General features: G+C 37.8%; 1 protein-coding gene across 1 annotated transcript in view; it reads right to left on the bottom strand.

Moving 5' to 3' along the window:
- The window catches only part of LOC132118566 (collagen alpha-1(XXIV) chain-like), a 96,068-nt gene extending 82,019 nt beyond the window's left edge, over nucleotides 1-14,049 (bottom strand). Inside the window, exons 1-2 of the mRNA XM_059528508.1 lie at nucleotides 13,727-14,049; nucleotides 5,086-5,156 (exon numbers count right to left, since the gene is read on the bottom strand). Coding sequence (XP_059384491.1) covers nucleotides 5,086-5,156; nucleotides 13,727-13,782 — 127 coding nt within the window. The 5' untranslated portion in view covers nucleotides 13,783-14,049. The remainder of the gene's footprint in view (nucleotides 1-5,085; nucleotides 5,157-13,726) is intronic.
- Nucleotides 14,050-17,112: the final 3,063 nt, after the last annotated feature.

Below are 17,112 nucleotides of genomic sequence, written 5' to 3'. Positions count from 1 at the left end.
CTTCTCTCTTTCTCTTTCTGTGTGGATCATTCTTTTTTTCTGTCAAATGTTATTAGTCTGTGTGCATCTGACAGATGAGAAAGGAAATTTTGAGCAACTAATTTCTCACCATATCAGTTTAGTTTAGACCACGGCTCTTCAATTCCAGTCCTGAGGGGCCAGTGTCCTGGAGTCTTTAGTTCCAACCTAAATTAAATACACCTGTATGCAATTTGCAAGTAATTCTGAACATTGTGAAATACTTGTTCCAGGGTGTTTGATAAGGTTGGATCTGAAGTCTGCAGGATATTATCCCAACCGGACTGGAGTTGAAGAGTTTTATCTTATTTTAAGAAATTTATCTCATACTTCATTGCATATTTTGACTTGGATATACAACAAATGTCACAAAAATTTAGGTGGAGGCTCTAGTGGAGCTTCAGGGAAAGCATTTCACTTACTGACATTTTTAGGACAAATTAGCTTTACCTAATCTGCTTGCTCCTAACCCAGTCATACCCAGTTACACCCATCAACTGATTAGGCTCTGGTTGTCTGGAATTTGGACTTCTGGACCACTTGAGCCACCAAACAGAATAGAAAACCTTAAATAATTTCAAGACCAACAGATAGTCCCATGCATTGGATGAGTCCATGCTGCTGTGTTGGGATACTCATGCAAACATAACAATGTTTAATAGTGCCACAGAGTTTTAGGCTTATATTTTTCAGGGACATTAACCTACAAATGGTTTACCTGCTGTTTCCGCATATTAAGGTAGGATAGAAGCATTTTAACATAGAATATATTACACACTTTATTAAATACATTGCACACATGACTGGGTAAGCAGTAGCAGTAGTTAAATGCTTGATTTTAAACCAAACTTTCCCACATATGCCCATTAACTGATAAGGTAAGCTCTTGTTCTGAGTGGAGGTCAACTTGTCCCAATTGAATTCGGGTTTAAAAGTGACATTTGCCATTTCTGAACCACTAGAGTCACCAAACAAAATTGCAAATGTTCAACTTCAAATGTTTTCAAGCCCAATAGATAGTCTTACACCAAATGCACATCATCATCCATATTGCTGTGTTGGGCTGTTTGTACTAACATACTTTTCAGGAGAATTATCTTACAAATGGTTTACCTGCTGTCTCTGTATATTAAGCTAGAATAGAAGCATTTTAACACTGAAGAAATTACACACTCCAACTATAAAAACATCATAAAGTTATACAGGCCTGAGGGCAGCAGAGCAGATGTGTAAGGAACTACAGCAAGTATGTTTTTGAGATCAAGAGAGAGGGAACGCTTGTCCTCCTGTCAGCAAACACAGACAAGCTTTTACACCGTTTGAGAGTGTCCATAGAGAGATCTCTAAAGAGCTGTACTGGAAATCAGCACTTTTATTACTAATCCATATTTTCTGCTTTTGTTAAAACATCCTCCGCTTAAACAGATGACAAGCAAAAGGCAACAACGGTGGAGGCACAAAGTTACTGTTGTTCCCTCTAGTTCTTTCTGTTCTTTGAGTTACAAGTTCAGCGCAGGCCGTTACTCTGCCTTGAAACTCTTTGTTACTTGATTCAGTGTGGACAGGATCTTGATCAACCATGAAAAAAGAGAGACTTCAAAGCTCAGGCAGCCATGTTTTTGACTGGTAGCACATGTGACCCTGTGAACTTTCACCTCTTTGGCAGTTCAAATTGAACAATGAACAGCCAAAAACTTATTTTTTGAGTGTTGCCATCATGAACAATCATGAAGAGATGCAGAGAAACCAGCCTGATGGTGACTGGTTGCACCAAACACGCCATCTGGAGTACCAAACACTTTATGTTAAGATTATACTACAAGTGTGTAACCTGTCTCCCAATTTTACCAAGTTACCAAAGTAGACAGTTGGTGGATGAATTATTTTTTGCATTGAACCAGTAAGAAACCACATAGAAACCACACAGCAATGTGCTACAACACACTTCACAATATAAAAATCCTTATTACAAATATATCAACACTTTTGAATTTTGATAAATCTAGAATGTTGATAAACAAACAGTTTATCAACTAGTATAGTCATTGACCTCCAGAGTATTTTTCCATACTATGGAAGTCAGTGGCTACCAGCAACCACTTGGCTACCAGCATTCTTCAGAATATTTGTGAATAAAACAACACTAAAAACACTATTTGTAGCACACCTGCCATCCAATAATCACAATAAGCTTAGTGCTTTGTTACCTTTTATGAAACAAAGTCTCAGCTCTCAAATTCTGTCAGCATTTTGAACTTTAAAGTGGCATGTTAGCAAGCTTTTGTTACAGCCACTGTTTAAATGTTTATATTTCAAAAACAAACTGGTACAGGAACATAAGTGTATCATTGAAAAATGTACTTGCATGCATTTGAAATGTTTTTATACAACTCAGTTTTTGGTTGAGTGTTGATTAAACACATTTGATTAATTAAAGGGGTCATATGATGAGAGGACTGTTTTTTTTTTAACCATAGCCTACAATGCCTCTGTGCACAAAGGCTGTTTCTATAAAGTTGGGCAGTTCCAACTTTGCAAGGACAGTCTGGCGCTTCTGACTCACAGTCTGTAAGTATGTTTACATATTTAAAGAAATTCTCACTGATGATTCAAGTTCACTGATGAGTCTTGAGCATCTAGAGTAGCAAATATGCACAACACAATGCAATGCATAAAAATAATAAGTCATTATATTCAGTAATTATGTCCCCACTAGATGCAACAAATGCCTCGTTTGTAATGAGTTTTATTGGTTTTGTCTCGTCGTGCCGGGACACGGCATCACAGTATGGTGAGGGGCGTAACATTTTCGTCACTCGCTTTAGGTATTCAGCCAATAACAATGCACTGGATAGCGCTTTTCAGAGTGAAGAGCTTTGTAAAAATCAACGCGTTTCAGAAAGGCGGTGCATAGAGTAGCAACAATAATTTACATAATGTTTTTTGAACCTTAAACAGCAAAAATATTGCATTACACCAAATACACAAAATAATGTTCTTATTAGCAACGTCATATGGCTCCTTTAACTGATTATTTTCCTCTAAATTAAAAGTTTAATTTTGGTTTCTGATGACAGTTTTCTAATGATTCAGGATGTTGTGCAATCATAATTCATGTGTGCTTGTGTAACATCTTTACTGCAGGCTGTCCTCTATTGTTTGAAGGTGATTTAGTTATTAAGCAGCATGTGTAGTCTTTTCTAATTGCAGCTTGAACAGCAGCCAGACAGCGTTTTGTGTCTCAGCGAGCAAATGCAGTATAAACTGTAGGGCTATGCTATCAGCAGGCCTACATGGAAACTGTCCCTGGAGAAAGCGGCAGATTTTCTAATAAACCATACATCAATGGAAAGCGTATTTATTCAGATGATGTATAGATCTCAATTTATACATCATCAATCGAAAAATTGACACTTAAGACTAGTTTTGTCATCTAGGGTCATATCTATCTATCTATCTATCTATCTATCTATCTATCTATCTATCTATCTATCTATCTATCTATCTATCTATCTATCTATCTATCTATCTATCTATCTATCCTAATAAAAAAGCATGTTTAATAAGTCAACGCACAATCACTGTATATGTTTAGATAAAAAAAATTCTAAATATATTGTATTTGCTGAATCAGTCTGAATCACCATTGCCTTTGTTTCCCCTCTCTTCCTGCAATCTTTTTTTCTCTTCTCCATCTCACACAAATAGATGCAAATGCCAAAATAGTCCCAGCAGCTTAGATCAGGTTTCCTTCAGGAGAAAAGCAGCTCACCGCAGGCTAACCTGCTTGACCTGCGAGTCCATCTAAACCAGCCTGAACCTGTCTTCCACACTGTATCTCAGTATGTGTACAGTCTTCAGCGAGAGACAAGAGCCCTGCAGAAATCTGGAAGTGACCGATTAAGACTAGAGCAAAAGAAAGCAAGAGATAGACAGTCGCTCAGAGTGCAAGAACAGACATGTCAACCCATTTAATGAACAGAGAGCAGCATGTTCACAAAAAACAAGAAAAATGTCGGATTTGCGAGATGTAAATTCAGAATTCCAAGAAAAAGCCATAACTATAGGAAATAAAATAACAACTGCAAGATATAAAATCTGAATTATGAGGAAAAAAAGTCAGATTTGAAAGATATAATGTTGCAATTATGAAAAAAGTCAGAATTCTGAGATTTAAACGCAGAATTACAAGAAAAAGTCTGAATTGCAACATATAATGTCAGAATTACGACATAAAGTCATATAATTCTTACTTTTTCATCATGATTATTAGTTTATAAGTAAAAGTCAGAATTGCGAGAAATGATTTAGAATTACGAGAATGTCACAATTCGAGAAAAAAGCCAAAATGGCCAGATTTAAACTGGTAAAATAATTACGAGACTTTAACTAAGAATGATGAAAAAAAAATCTAGATTGCAAGATGTAAACTTAGAATTTTGAGGGGTGAAGAAAAAGGAGTATAACTTGCAATTGTTAGATAAAACATTTTGTAACTCTGTGGTGGAAACAAGCTTCCATAAGTTGTTAGTTTTTGTTCTTTTTTTGTATGTTGCTTTGGCTAAAGCATCTTCTACAGTAAATGCATCAACATGAACATATGAACATGCGCAGTTTAATAAGTGCTCAGTAATTCACACTGATTGCAACACATTATATATGACAGCCGAATCATATATGATAGCTCATATAAAATCATTATTATACACAAATGTCAATTTAGTGCCTGTAAAATGTTTTATGAGTTTGTTCATTGCTGACTGCTCCTTCCCTCTTCCTCTGTGTGTTTATGTTTAATCTACATAGACATTTCACACAGTCTCAGTTTCATATTAACAGTAAAATATGCACACTAGCACATCAGTGCTTCTGTAGAAACAGAAATACAATGGGAAGGAAAACAAATAAAAGAACTGAAGCTCCTTCCGTTTTAAATATTGCTAACTATTTACTCTGAGTATTAAACTGGAATACAAGGAAGTATTTTAACATCCACATGACTAAATTAAGGCAGAACTCTTGAGTCTGTGCAGAAGTTGAGAGGTCAAAGGTCAGAGGTGAGTGTACCTGGAGCTGCCGATGGCTCTTCTGCTGATAGCAGCGCCACACATGTTGACAGGAGGAGGACGAGGAATCTCCTGCGGACAATCAACAACAAACACTTAAACAATCAGAAAACACCAGCACACTGCATACTGCATAGTGTAAGGCTGCACGATTTGGAAGGAAGAATGGAATTGTGGGAAACTGAATCAGACCAATTTGAAAAATGTAACTGCTCTGGGGTGCATTTCCCAAAACCATGCTAACCTGTTAGCAACTAAGTTGGTTGGCAATGGGAAATTGCAGTGCAACCAACAAAGTTGCTAACTTAGTTAGCAACTATGGTTTTGGGAAACGCACCCCAGATTGTGGCAGATTGATTAATGACTTTAGTATATACTGCAAATCACATGCTGTTTATTAATTGCATGCATATAATATATATGCAGTAATATATATATATATATATATATATATATATATGCAGCATACTGTTTTAAACATTTCAAACTGATGTTGCATTTAATTTATCAGGTTAATTCGTTTTTGCAAATTTAACCCAATTTTTGCTACTGTAGGTATAACATGTCTTAAACAATAGTTTACTCTGGAATCAGAAAAATAAACGTTTCCCTTCAAAACGAATCCTGATCCCATTTTCCAGTTATTTTCTGGGTTTAATCTCTTAGTTTTGATCATTTTCTCATTTAAAGGATACCTACTCATGTCATTTTCACATCTATTGTAAATTGTAAAAAAGGTTTAGATATTTGTACTGCTTTGTAAAATGCCTTTCAGCAACAATGCACCTCGTTTTTGCACATATAAAGCTTAATTGGTTTTTGAAGGCTAGTTTCGACTGAATTCCTGCCAAAATACAGGCCTTCACACAAACCGCTGTCAGATGTCTACATGCTTTTCAAGCGAAAATCTCCACAATCTGACCCACATCGCTGTGACCTTCAGACCGAACTGAAAGTGGGCGCTCTTGTACAGTAAAGCCATGCATGATGCTTTCACTGATTTCCAGCGTGAATGGAAAGCATCAGACGTGTTTAAGACATTCCTGGTGTACGTGAATCCCTCAGGCCTTAATTCCTGCTAGAAGCCTGTTCTCCAATGACTCAGGATCCCCGCATGTGCTCCTCAGATGTACACAATCAAACAGTAAACTACTCCAGGTCATGCAGTTTATAAGAGAAGTTCCTATAAAATGACCTTAATTACAGTAAAACCATGGTAAAACCTCACATAGACATCACATAACATTGCACTGTGACAGAGTAAGTGTTTCTTAAACTCATGCACTTCAGCTGTTGAATGTGTGTGAGAAAGCTCAGTTTGGGACGGTGAGACAGTATCATTCACATGAGAAATGAAACCCAAACAAAGCGTTTTATGACTGTGACGAAGCAGGCTAATGGAGGTCCGTCTGGTGCCGTTATAAACTGTATCCTGTCGACGAGAGAAGCTGAACACAGACATGCTGTGGGTCACAGACACAGCGGAGGAACCGCTGCCCCGAGAAGGAGTTGACAGTATTTGTATGGCTAAAATGGAAAAAACAAGATTGCTGGGTCACGAACAATTTGATGTAAAACAGTCCAGAAACTTCAAGCTCAACTAGAATCTGACAGTATAACGGCTCAACCCTAGGTGGCGCTAAAGAGCACGTTTGATAAACATATCGGTCTACGTATACTGAAACCAGAGGTTAAGTCTGTCAAATTAACTAACAACCCGTTTCACAAGTACATATGCTGCTTGAATAGTGCTATATTTCTTTAAAGTCAGTCTAATAACTGTTAAATAAATGCAAAATGCTTAGCTTAAATTTTGGAGGCACTCTATGTGACTTAAACATGCATAGGCTATATATAACAAACATTTAAACATTTTATTTCTAAGATTAAGTTCAAGGTTTTGAATGTGTGGAAGGGGATGATGAAAGGAATACAAATACTGATGATCTTCCAAATAATCATATCTTTGTAAAGCAATGCTAATTCATTAAGCTCAACAGAGCAGTGTTGTATTACTACAGTTGAGTTACTATTATATTTTTGTATATATTTGCAAATATATATATATATATATATATTATCCAGTTTTTCCTTCAAGACTTCATGTCAGTTACCTAGAAAGAGATTTGTGTAATTTGAATCCAAAAACTAAGACTGATTAACCCTGACTAGCTGCTAGCTGTCGGTTAACAGTCGGTTATATTATAATCCTCCCAGAGAAGAATGTGGAGGAGTCAGATAAACCATCATTCATCCTGACACAGTGTTGAGATACTTCCTTCATAACTCTTAAACCAGCCCCAGGGAAGTCTATCTAGTCATCATATTTGACAAACACTAACCCCAAGAGATTTCATCCTCCACCTAATATGCTAACACCAACAAAACCTTCAAGATACACCTCTAAACAAAACTTCAAGCACGATCAAAAGCCCAACTGATAAAGACAATCAAAACTTTAACAAACAAAATGGCTCTTTTATGCATTTTAACTTATCGGCAAAAAAAAAAAAAACAATTTTCCATTATAAATTGCTTGTTATGTATCTCATTTGTAAACATCTGCTAGATGTTCTCAGGTCTATGAAGTACCTTCAAGGAAAACACACGATTTCAATCAACGTTACCTGCTGTTTTGTATTGGTCAGCTTGATTGTTTGGTCAAACTTGTTTGTTTTCCCACAGTTCACTCTCTGAGAAGATGCCACCTGAATCTTTTCGAGAGGACGATGTGACATTCCATGGCTCAAGAAAAGAACACAAAAACACAAACAAAACACGGCGGAGGAGGCTGAATCTAAACAAGAGAAATCTGCGCTGTTAGAGATTATAACAGGCGTTTTATACAGGCGTTTACCTAGCTTGTTTAATAACGTCTTAAGCCGCTTGTCCACCAGCGTCGGATCAATTGTTTTCCGACGCGACGCCTGTGACGTTTTCGCCGCTTGGGGGCGGAATTTGTGGGCTGGACATTGTACGGACGTCATTTGTGAAGTTTTGGAGGGAAAAATACTTTTTTATCATTTATTTATCATTTTGCAATGGATCGACGACGAAGACTCGCTATCAGGAACCGGGTAGTCAGCATTGCGGTGTTGTACCTGAGTTGGAAGAGGGGGAGGAACTTTCGCCTGGAACTTTAAATATGAAACCATAGCAATGGCCATACACAAATTCTCGCCGCCGAGTTTCCATTGGCTGCTGCCCCGCGTTTTGACGCTCTCATTTGCATAAAGTATCCACCAAGATACTTTTTTGACGCGCTGCTGTTGACCAAATCGACGCGACGCGACCCATCATGCTTTGCGGGGCGTTTTTGCTGCCTGAGGTAGTTCCATAGGAAATTAATGGGCTTTGACGTCGCGTCAGAAATCGAGACGCCTGTGGACAAGCGGCTTTACACACACCCATAGTGTACGCATATACAAGTCTTGTACGTTAGATTAGTGCGGGTGCGCATTTAGATTTTCCCGCGTTCCCGCGTTGATTTATGGGCCTTTCACACAGGACACGGTATGCGCGGCGCTGCGCTATAAAACCCATTCATCTCAATGGCTTGCGCCACGCAGGGACGTTTTGTTGCTGCGTCGACCAAAGCGCAAACGCAGCGGTGCGCATCATTTGCGTGCTTGCGCACACGCCGCGGTCAAAGTTCAAAATAGTTCAACTTTTGCCGCTGCGCTCTGTGACGATTACCAGCGCGACCAATAGAATCGGGGGATCCAAACAAGCACGGAAATCAAAATGGATGAACGGCTAGTACTGTGTCTGTCAGAATTTCCTGAGCTGTACGATACAAGATTGAGGTCGTATAGGGACATCGTCAGGAAAGCTGTGTCTTGCTTCTCTCTTAATTCTCATCAGCAGGACTAGCGCTATCGCTCGCTCACTTCTTACAACGGGACAGATACATGTTTGCTGCTGACCGAAAGGAGGAACAACAGACTATGAAAGAGCTCCCGCTAAAAGTTTTTAAAACTTCGCCTACGCCATAGCGCAGCGCAGCGCAAATCGCGTTGTATCTGAAGGGCAACGCTGAACCCAGCGGCAAGCGCCATGCATACCGCGTCCTGTGTGAAAAGCCCATTTTAGTCGGTTTTACTTGGGTTTCAGTGGCGGCTCGTCGAGTGAGGCAGGGGAGGCACAGTTTCCCCCAAATTTTGAGGTGAAAATGAGGAAGATTTAATGTTAATAAAATTCACTTTTCATTTCAGTTCATGTCTCAGAATGTATATATTTTTGTTTGTAATTTCACAGTTGTAATAACATTACATGAAAACTCCGCTTTGCTATCGCGAATATGCCGAATCTGCTGATGTAATTACAACCGCCAAGTGAAAGAGAAGGGGAGGGGGAGGCCAGGGGAACCAATCAGCATCGAGTGTTCACTTTCAGCGCTGAGGAGTGCTGAGAAAAGTAACATCGTAGAGGAGGCTAGCCTCTCTTCTGGAATATCAACCAACCATCATAGAGACGTAAATTACGTGCTATTAGTTTGAACCTGTTTTTATACAGTCTATGATTTGAACGTCTCCCGGAGCGGCTGGGCTGATAATTTACCAAGTATTTATAATGAGTAGCAATATTGAATATATTTTTTTTTTACGGTTTCTGACTAAAAGCTGCCAAAAAGCCATTTTAAAGTGGTTAAGCAAATAATAATAATGATAACAATTGGCAGGTATCCCCAGACCAATACAATTAGTTTGCCTCTATTTTAAAATTCACGAGTTAATAGTTAATCTAATATAACATAAGAGTGCAGTTGTTCTCCAGATATTAGCATAACAAATGTGATTTGGATTTTTATAAAAATTGAATAAACAAGAAGTTAATATTAAGTGCATTTTAGGCACCATATTGCCTGTTTTAACTCTATTTCACCAACGGAAAACGTTGAAAACTAAGCTACAGCAGTAACAGCACTAATTTTCAGAAACACACTGAGGAGGTGTTTCCTAACTGAATGAATCAACTTTTTGAACAAATCAGTCATTGACGTAATAAATTATTATTTTTTGTTTTTCCCCCTGTCTTTCACGTCTTAAGAGTATATGCCTTCATTTGGCTAGGCATGGCAAATGTTTTTATGTATGCATGTTTTAATTATAACTGTGAAGCAACAACATTGCTATTAAATGTGCTATATAAATAAATAAAAGTTGAAGTTAAGTTCAAATTCCATTGTATTTTGGTGGCTTGATTGTGTAAACAACTTCAAAAACATTGCAAAAAAATTGTTTTGAAGAATGTCAGCTTTTTCAATAAACCAAAGAGAAACTTTAAGGAGAAGGATAATGGAACGGGATCCATGCAATATTAAGGCTTTCCTCTCTGTACACATATCCTTAAGTACAATCCTGACTGTTTATTAGTGTCCCCTTCAAAACTTGCTCGTGAGAAATGTTATGTTTATTGCCCCCCCCCCCCCCAACATTTAGATGAGATTTTCGCCCCTGGTCCCCACACTTTTTTGCTGATAGTGCTACAGATATTTTCCAAATACATGTGACCCCAAATACAAACCATTTATTCAATTTATAACACTAGATTCAGAAGGTTGCATCCACTTTTGTAAGTCAAGAAATCTTTTGCCAGTCAAGAAACATTCTGGCTCTTCAGTAGCATCTGCAGTTAGGAAACCAATATTCCCTGACCCTTACTGACCTGTAAGTATTTAATATTAGCTTTTTGACCTTAAATGTCCACAGCAGTGGGAGATAGTTGACATTACAGCCACCTAAAGCAACTACTTTCAATTTTCACTTGGACTTGACCCCCGATTGTTCGTCTATCTTTAATTCTAGCAACACAAACTGCTTTACGGCTTCATAAAACAGCAAGGAATTCACTCAAAAACATCTCAACCAATCATCTTATAGGGGTGTGGCTTATGTAGATCTCTCTGATTCACAGCGTTTACATAATTTATGCTCGTATCAGTCCGTGCCAGAGCTAAAGCCGTGTTCTCAGCATACTGAGCAGATGCTCACGTAGCCGTGATTGTTCGCTCACTGATCGGCTGCCAATATCTGATCCTGTTGGCGTTGGTTTCCCACACCTGCAGCCAGAGCATGACTTCATTACTAAAGCGCTGTTCTGTTGGTAACCCAGGGTTAGATTTAGATCTGGACCTTCTAAAAAGACCTGTGTATTGGAAGCTAAGCTTCTTCCCTAGCGAGACTGACTCTTTCAACAACTTAATTTCTCTGGTGAACTTCACAGTTATACAGCTTCACCAGCAACAATCCAGCCTGGAAAGTGGAAATTCATGCTGGTTTAGGTCCAGCCTTTTCTGACAAGATGAGGAACAATATGCACACTAAACAACTTCAAAAACACTATAAAACTGTCTCTACAAACATGGACCAAGAACAAGCTAAGAGCTAAAGTATCAATGAACATCTCTGAAAAGGAAAGTGCAATGTTCCTGGTAAGTAAACAAACAATCTCTAACTATGTAACGGAAAACCACAAATAAAGACATTTCAATGGTCACTATTGCAAAATCAATCCTTTCAGCATGATATAAGCTCCTTCTGATCACCTTGCTGGGTTTATTTTGCAATAATGACAGCATAACTCTTCTACTGTACGTATATGAAGATATGGTCAATGCTAGCCGATTGTTCTGTATGTTATAATCTCTCCTCTGTTTTGATCAGGTTCCAGTGTTGGATGCACAAAAACACTGAATTAATTAATTAAGCATGCATCAACGCTCATCTAAAAAATGCAAACATGCATGCATTAGTAACAGTGGTAATGTGGTCAATCAAATCAAATTGATCAATCAAACTGATTATATTGGGTTCAAGCTCATGAGAGTAATTTTTAGTTGTCAAATTTTGCCACACTTTTTGATAAAAATATTGGCTCCAATGAGACACTCAATGCTCAACTAACAAATGCAATCATGCATGAACATTGTAATGTCAAGAATATTATTTATTCTGACTAATCAGACCATTTACATTGGGTTCAAGTTAATGAAAGGGTCTTTTAACTGTTTAATCAGGTCAAGGTTCCCATGCATTTTGACCAGAGAATTGGTTCCAGGTTGGAGGATGTGCAATGACACTCAACGCTCATCTAATAAATGCAATAAATAAGTGACTGTTGCAAAGTCAAGAATATTATTTAATATGACCAAATCCAACCAATTGCATTGGGTTCAAACTTATGAAGTCATTTTTAGATGTCAAATCAAATCAACGTTCACACAATTTTTTATCAATTAATTGGTTCCAGGTTGGAGGATGTGCAATGGCACTCAACACTCAACTAACAAATGCAATTATGCATCAAGAAGTAACTAAAGTAAATAAATTATTTCATATGACTGAATCCATCCAATTACATTGGGTTCAAGATTATGAAGTTATTTTAGGTGTCAAATCAGGTTTCCACACTTTTTACTCAATGAAACCCCAAGAGTTTTTATGTGATTAGACATGAACAGACACAAACGATTAAACTTTATAGTATACAAAATGTCTCCAAAAATTACAACATCTGTCATCAATTAATTTTTTTTAGATTTATATTACTTTCCATCACTTTACACAAAGTTTTCTTCATATTTCCATTTTTTCCATTAGCAGATCAAGCCTGTCATGATGAAACATCTCTTGAAAGCCAAAGTTTACCCAAAAATGATCATTCTGTCATCATTCCAAACCTTTCTTTCTTCCACAGAACATAAAACATGACATTTTGAAGAACAATGGGGTTCAAAAAACTGAGACATTTTTCAAAGTATCTTCTTTTTCAACAGATGAAAGAAAGTAATTACTCCAGATATAGATGGAGTAATGAGAATTTTGAAAGAAAAAAGGGCTAGTCAGTGATGACAGAACATTGATTTTTGTATAAAAATGCTGCACTTTTTCACTCAGAAGCCCCTGCACAACATTTACCAAGAAGTAACATGCTATCTAACATCAGTGTTTTGAGATAAACCGAGGAAGCTGGATCACAGTCAGATGCATATGTGTGGATTTGCTGGGATTTCACTGAGTCAGGAACGGCTGTCCAGATGTTAAAGGTCAATGCTCATCTCCATGAGGAATGTTACTGCTGTTGTGTGTCAGTTCAGGGACGGAAACTAACAGCACAGTAAAACCACTCTATTTCACAACCACTTCAGCCAAATCAACACTTTATCAAACCAGTTACAGTTCATATATGCAAACAAATAAGCCAGTAAATCACAAAGCCTTCTCATCTGGTGCACATATGGTCTTAAAGCAGGAGGAGTTTAACTTCAATCAACATATGGGAAATACAGCAGATTCAAAATCCCAATTGATTTGTGATCATTATGAAGTCTGTATTATCAGAAGTCAATCTGGTGAGTTACATACTGATATTGCAGTGAAAACTACATTTAATAAGTTTGCACGAAACTCCAGCAATTATTTAGGAATGCATGTCTACTGTGCACGAGTTAAAACACTTCTGTAGTTTATATGATTAATGCACGCCAATAAATGCAATGCATAATTATCATCAATAACGCGCAAACTGCTAACTATCGTGTTCTCTCCTATTCTTGTCTATTTTTATTATGTTATTAAGAACCTGCATGAAGCTTTGCACAGCGTTGTCTCCAGAAGCCCCCGAGACTGAATGTTACTCACGTTGTCGTTGTGGGAGAAACCTGTCCACTCCTTGTCCGTTGGGCTCCTAAATGCATTTGTATGCATTTGTCCAAGCAGCAGTTTTCAAAGCGAAAACAGAATTCCACACCACTGGCTCATGAGACCAGATCCAGCCTGAGCATCAGCGTACGCATCTCCGCGAGCACGCGCATGCATGGAGAAGTTCACGGATCAGACCTCGGACATCAAGCGCGCTGCTGCAAACACGGGGCGATGACGGGACACGGGGGGTTTATTGAGAGAGCAGGTCAGAAGGACAGTATTAAAACGGACTGAGAGAGGGAGAGAGATAGTGAGAGATAGAGAGTGGCTCTGAGCTCCGCATGTGTCTGGACTTGCTCGGTTCGGCGCATCTCCAGCGCTCGGTGTTGGGTTTCACTCGTTACTGCCGTGACATCATCCATCTGATCCGTCCGTTCATTTACATCCAGAAGACTCCGGAGCAGACTTTGCTTTTCGGCCAAATTCAGAATAGCCAAGAAGAATACATTTGCAATCAAAATAATTAGGCTACAGTCAAGCGCTAAAGATTTTAAAGATCCAAAAAAAAAATTATGTAAATATAGTTATATTATTTACAGCTAAAGCATATTGAGTAAAAATTGTAATATAGAGACATGACTGTGCGAATTCTATTTCAACACTGTATGAATGAAGACGAGTTATATTTTATTTAGGAAATCGTTTTTAGTACAGCTTTTTTAATACGAAGACAGATACGTGATTTTTATGGATAAAGTGATTATTTATTAATTAATAATTATTATTTTAATATTTCAATTATTTTTATAATTATTAATAATTTATATAATAATCACTTTAATAAGACAAATGTTCCCACGAATAATAATAGTAATAATTCGATTTAATATTTCATAGTGGGCAATAAAATCCTGTATAACAACAACAATAGTAAAATCATATTTATATAGTTTTTCAGTACAGCATTTTAAATATGTGGACACTTGCAAATAAAGACAATTTTTTAATGGATAAAGTGATTTTTAAAATACAAAAAAGTCATTTTTTTATTTGATAACCACTTTAATTAGACAAATAGCATTAATAACAATAATTTCTAAATGATTAATAATAATAATAATAATAGTTTATATAGTTTTTCCAGTACAGAATTTTAAATGTAAATAAAATGAAAAATAAAAAAATAAGGATAAAGTGATTATAAACTAAATGTGAAATAGTTGCATTATTATTATTACTGCACAGAACAAATTATTCTTTAAAGGCCACAATGAATCCTAATATGTTAATCATAACCATATAACAACATTTGTTCACCATCCGATCAATTCTTCATGGATAAAGTCCTGCTCTATGTTGTTTTCTCATTGAATAACCCATTTGAGAATCATTCACACTGACAATAATTTGGAGTAAAATGGTATCTTGACATTAATCCAACTCATACTAGAAACCGGGGTCTTGACCATTAGATGCTAAAGTATCATTCTCAACCCTCAAGAGCTCATTCACTCCGACATTTGACCTTCTGTTTGACCTCACTGTAACCTCAAACTTTACCAGATTTAGCCTGAACACAAAAATAGCTCCATCATCCAAGAAACCCAACAGGAACAGCTAGACCTTCACACACATCCACTGATTCACAGCATGATTAAAACTGAAACAAAGGGCTGTTCACACCCGCTGTGTTCATGCATTCAAAAACAGCTACAAAGATACAAGAAGCCTGTTTTAAGATGCATTTCTAAATGTTATACTAATTTCACCTTGACAAAGCAATAGACTAACTCAGTGGTTCCCAACCTTTTTCAGCTCGCGGCCCACACAACCACACACATATGTTTGCGCGGCCCACTGCAAAATAATTAACTGACTCCGCTATTGTTGGGTTAACTTAGTACTCAGAAGCTAGATTGTTAACTGTCTTTGTTGAATGAACTAGGGCTGTGCGATATGGACAAAAAAAAAACCTATCGTGATTTCTTTGATCAATTTTGCTATTTCGATTTTAATCACAATTTTGACACACACATATATGCTTTACAGTCAAATGCATTCAGGATGAATTTGAAACATATTTCCAAAAAGAAAACCAATTGGAGCTTTATCAAAAACGTGTAACGTCTCTAGAACAGACATAAGTCAAAATAATTACTATAGTAAATGTGTAATAACATTTCTAACAAAAATTACTATAAAAAAAATATAAATAAATAAATCCCGTGTCCAGGGACTTTTTTTCTTTTTTGCCATGCATTGTTCATAGAGCTCATGAATTGTAGCGGTGCCTAAGGTGTTGAAATAGAGTTGTTATACATTGTACAGGTTCACACTTAGGCCTACTCCATTTGCAGTGCGTATTCAGTATGTGTATGCGGTGCAGAAGCAGCAGCGAGATCGCGTTATTGTAATGCGAAAGCACATTAAAATTATGCACGAGCACGAATCTCTCTGTTCGCATACAGATTTCCATCGCTCTGTCATAAAACCAACTAATCGCTCAGATACACGCTACTCTTGCCCGGAGAGAGTGTGTGCACTTAAAACATGTCTCCTCTCACTTAAACTGCGTCCTGTGCACACACAACTCTCTCTATGCTCATGTGCTAGATATTAATTATTTTCGCACGTTTTTATTTCTAGCCTTTTTTGATTCGCGAACCCGCTCTGAACTCCCGAACTGACTCAAATGATTCATGCTCCGAACTCCCAAACTGACTCAAATGATTTGCAAACCCGCTCCGAACTCCCAAACTGACTCAAATGATTCATGCTCCGAACTCCCAAACTGACTCAAATGATTCGCAAACACGCGTTGAACTCCAAAACAGAGTCAAATGATTCGCGAACCCTCTCCGAACTCCCAAACTGACTCAAATGATTCGCGATCCCCAAACTGACTCAAATGATTCGCGATCCCGCTTCGAACTCCCGAACTGACTCAAATGATTCACGAACCCGCTCCGAACTCCCGAACTGACTCAAATGATTCACGCCCCGAACTGCCAAACTGACTCAAATGATTCATGCTCTGAACTCCCAAACTGACTCAAATGATTCGCGAACACGCTTTGAACTCCCAAACAGAGTCAAATGATTCGCGAACCCGCTCCGAACTCCCAAACTGACTCAAATGATTCGCGATCCCCAAACTGACTCAAATGATTCGCGAACCCGCTTTGATCTCCCAAACAGAGTCAAATGATTCGCGAACCCGCTCCGAACTTCCAAACTGACTCAAATGATTCGCGATCCCCAAACTGACTCAAATGATTCGCGAACCCGCTCCGAGCTCCCGAACTGACTCAAATGATTCATGCTCCGAACTCCCAAACTGACTCAAATCATTCGCGAACCCGCTCCGAACTCTCAAACTGACT

Source organism: Carassius carassius, chromosome 37, assembly GCF_963082965.1.
Source record: "Carassius carassius chromosome 37, fCarCar2.1, whole genome shotgun sequence".
Lineage (NCBI taxonomy): Eukaryota > Metazoa > Chordata > Actinopteri > Cypriniformes > Cyprinidae > Carassius > Carassius carassius.
Note: the sequence above shows the minus strand (reverse complement) of the source record. Positions and strands in the feature narration are given on the sequence as shown.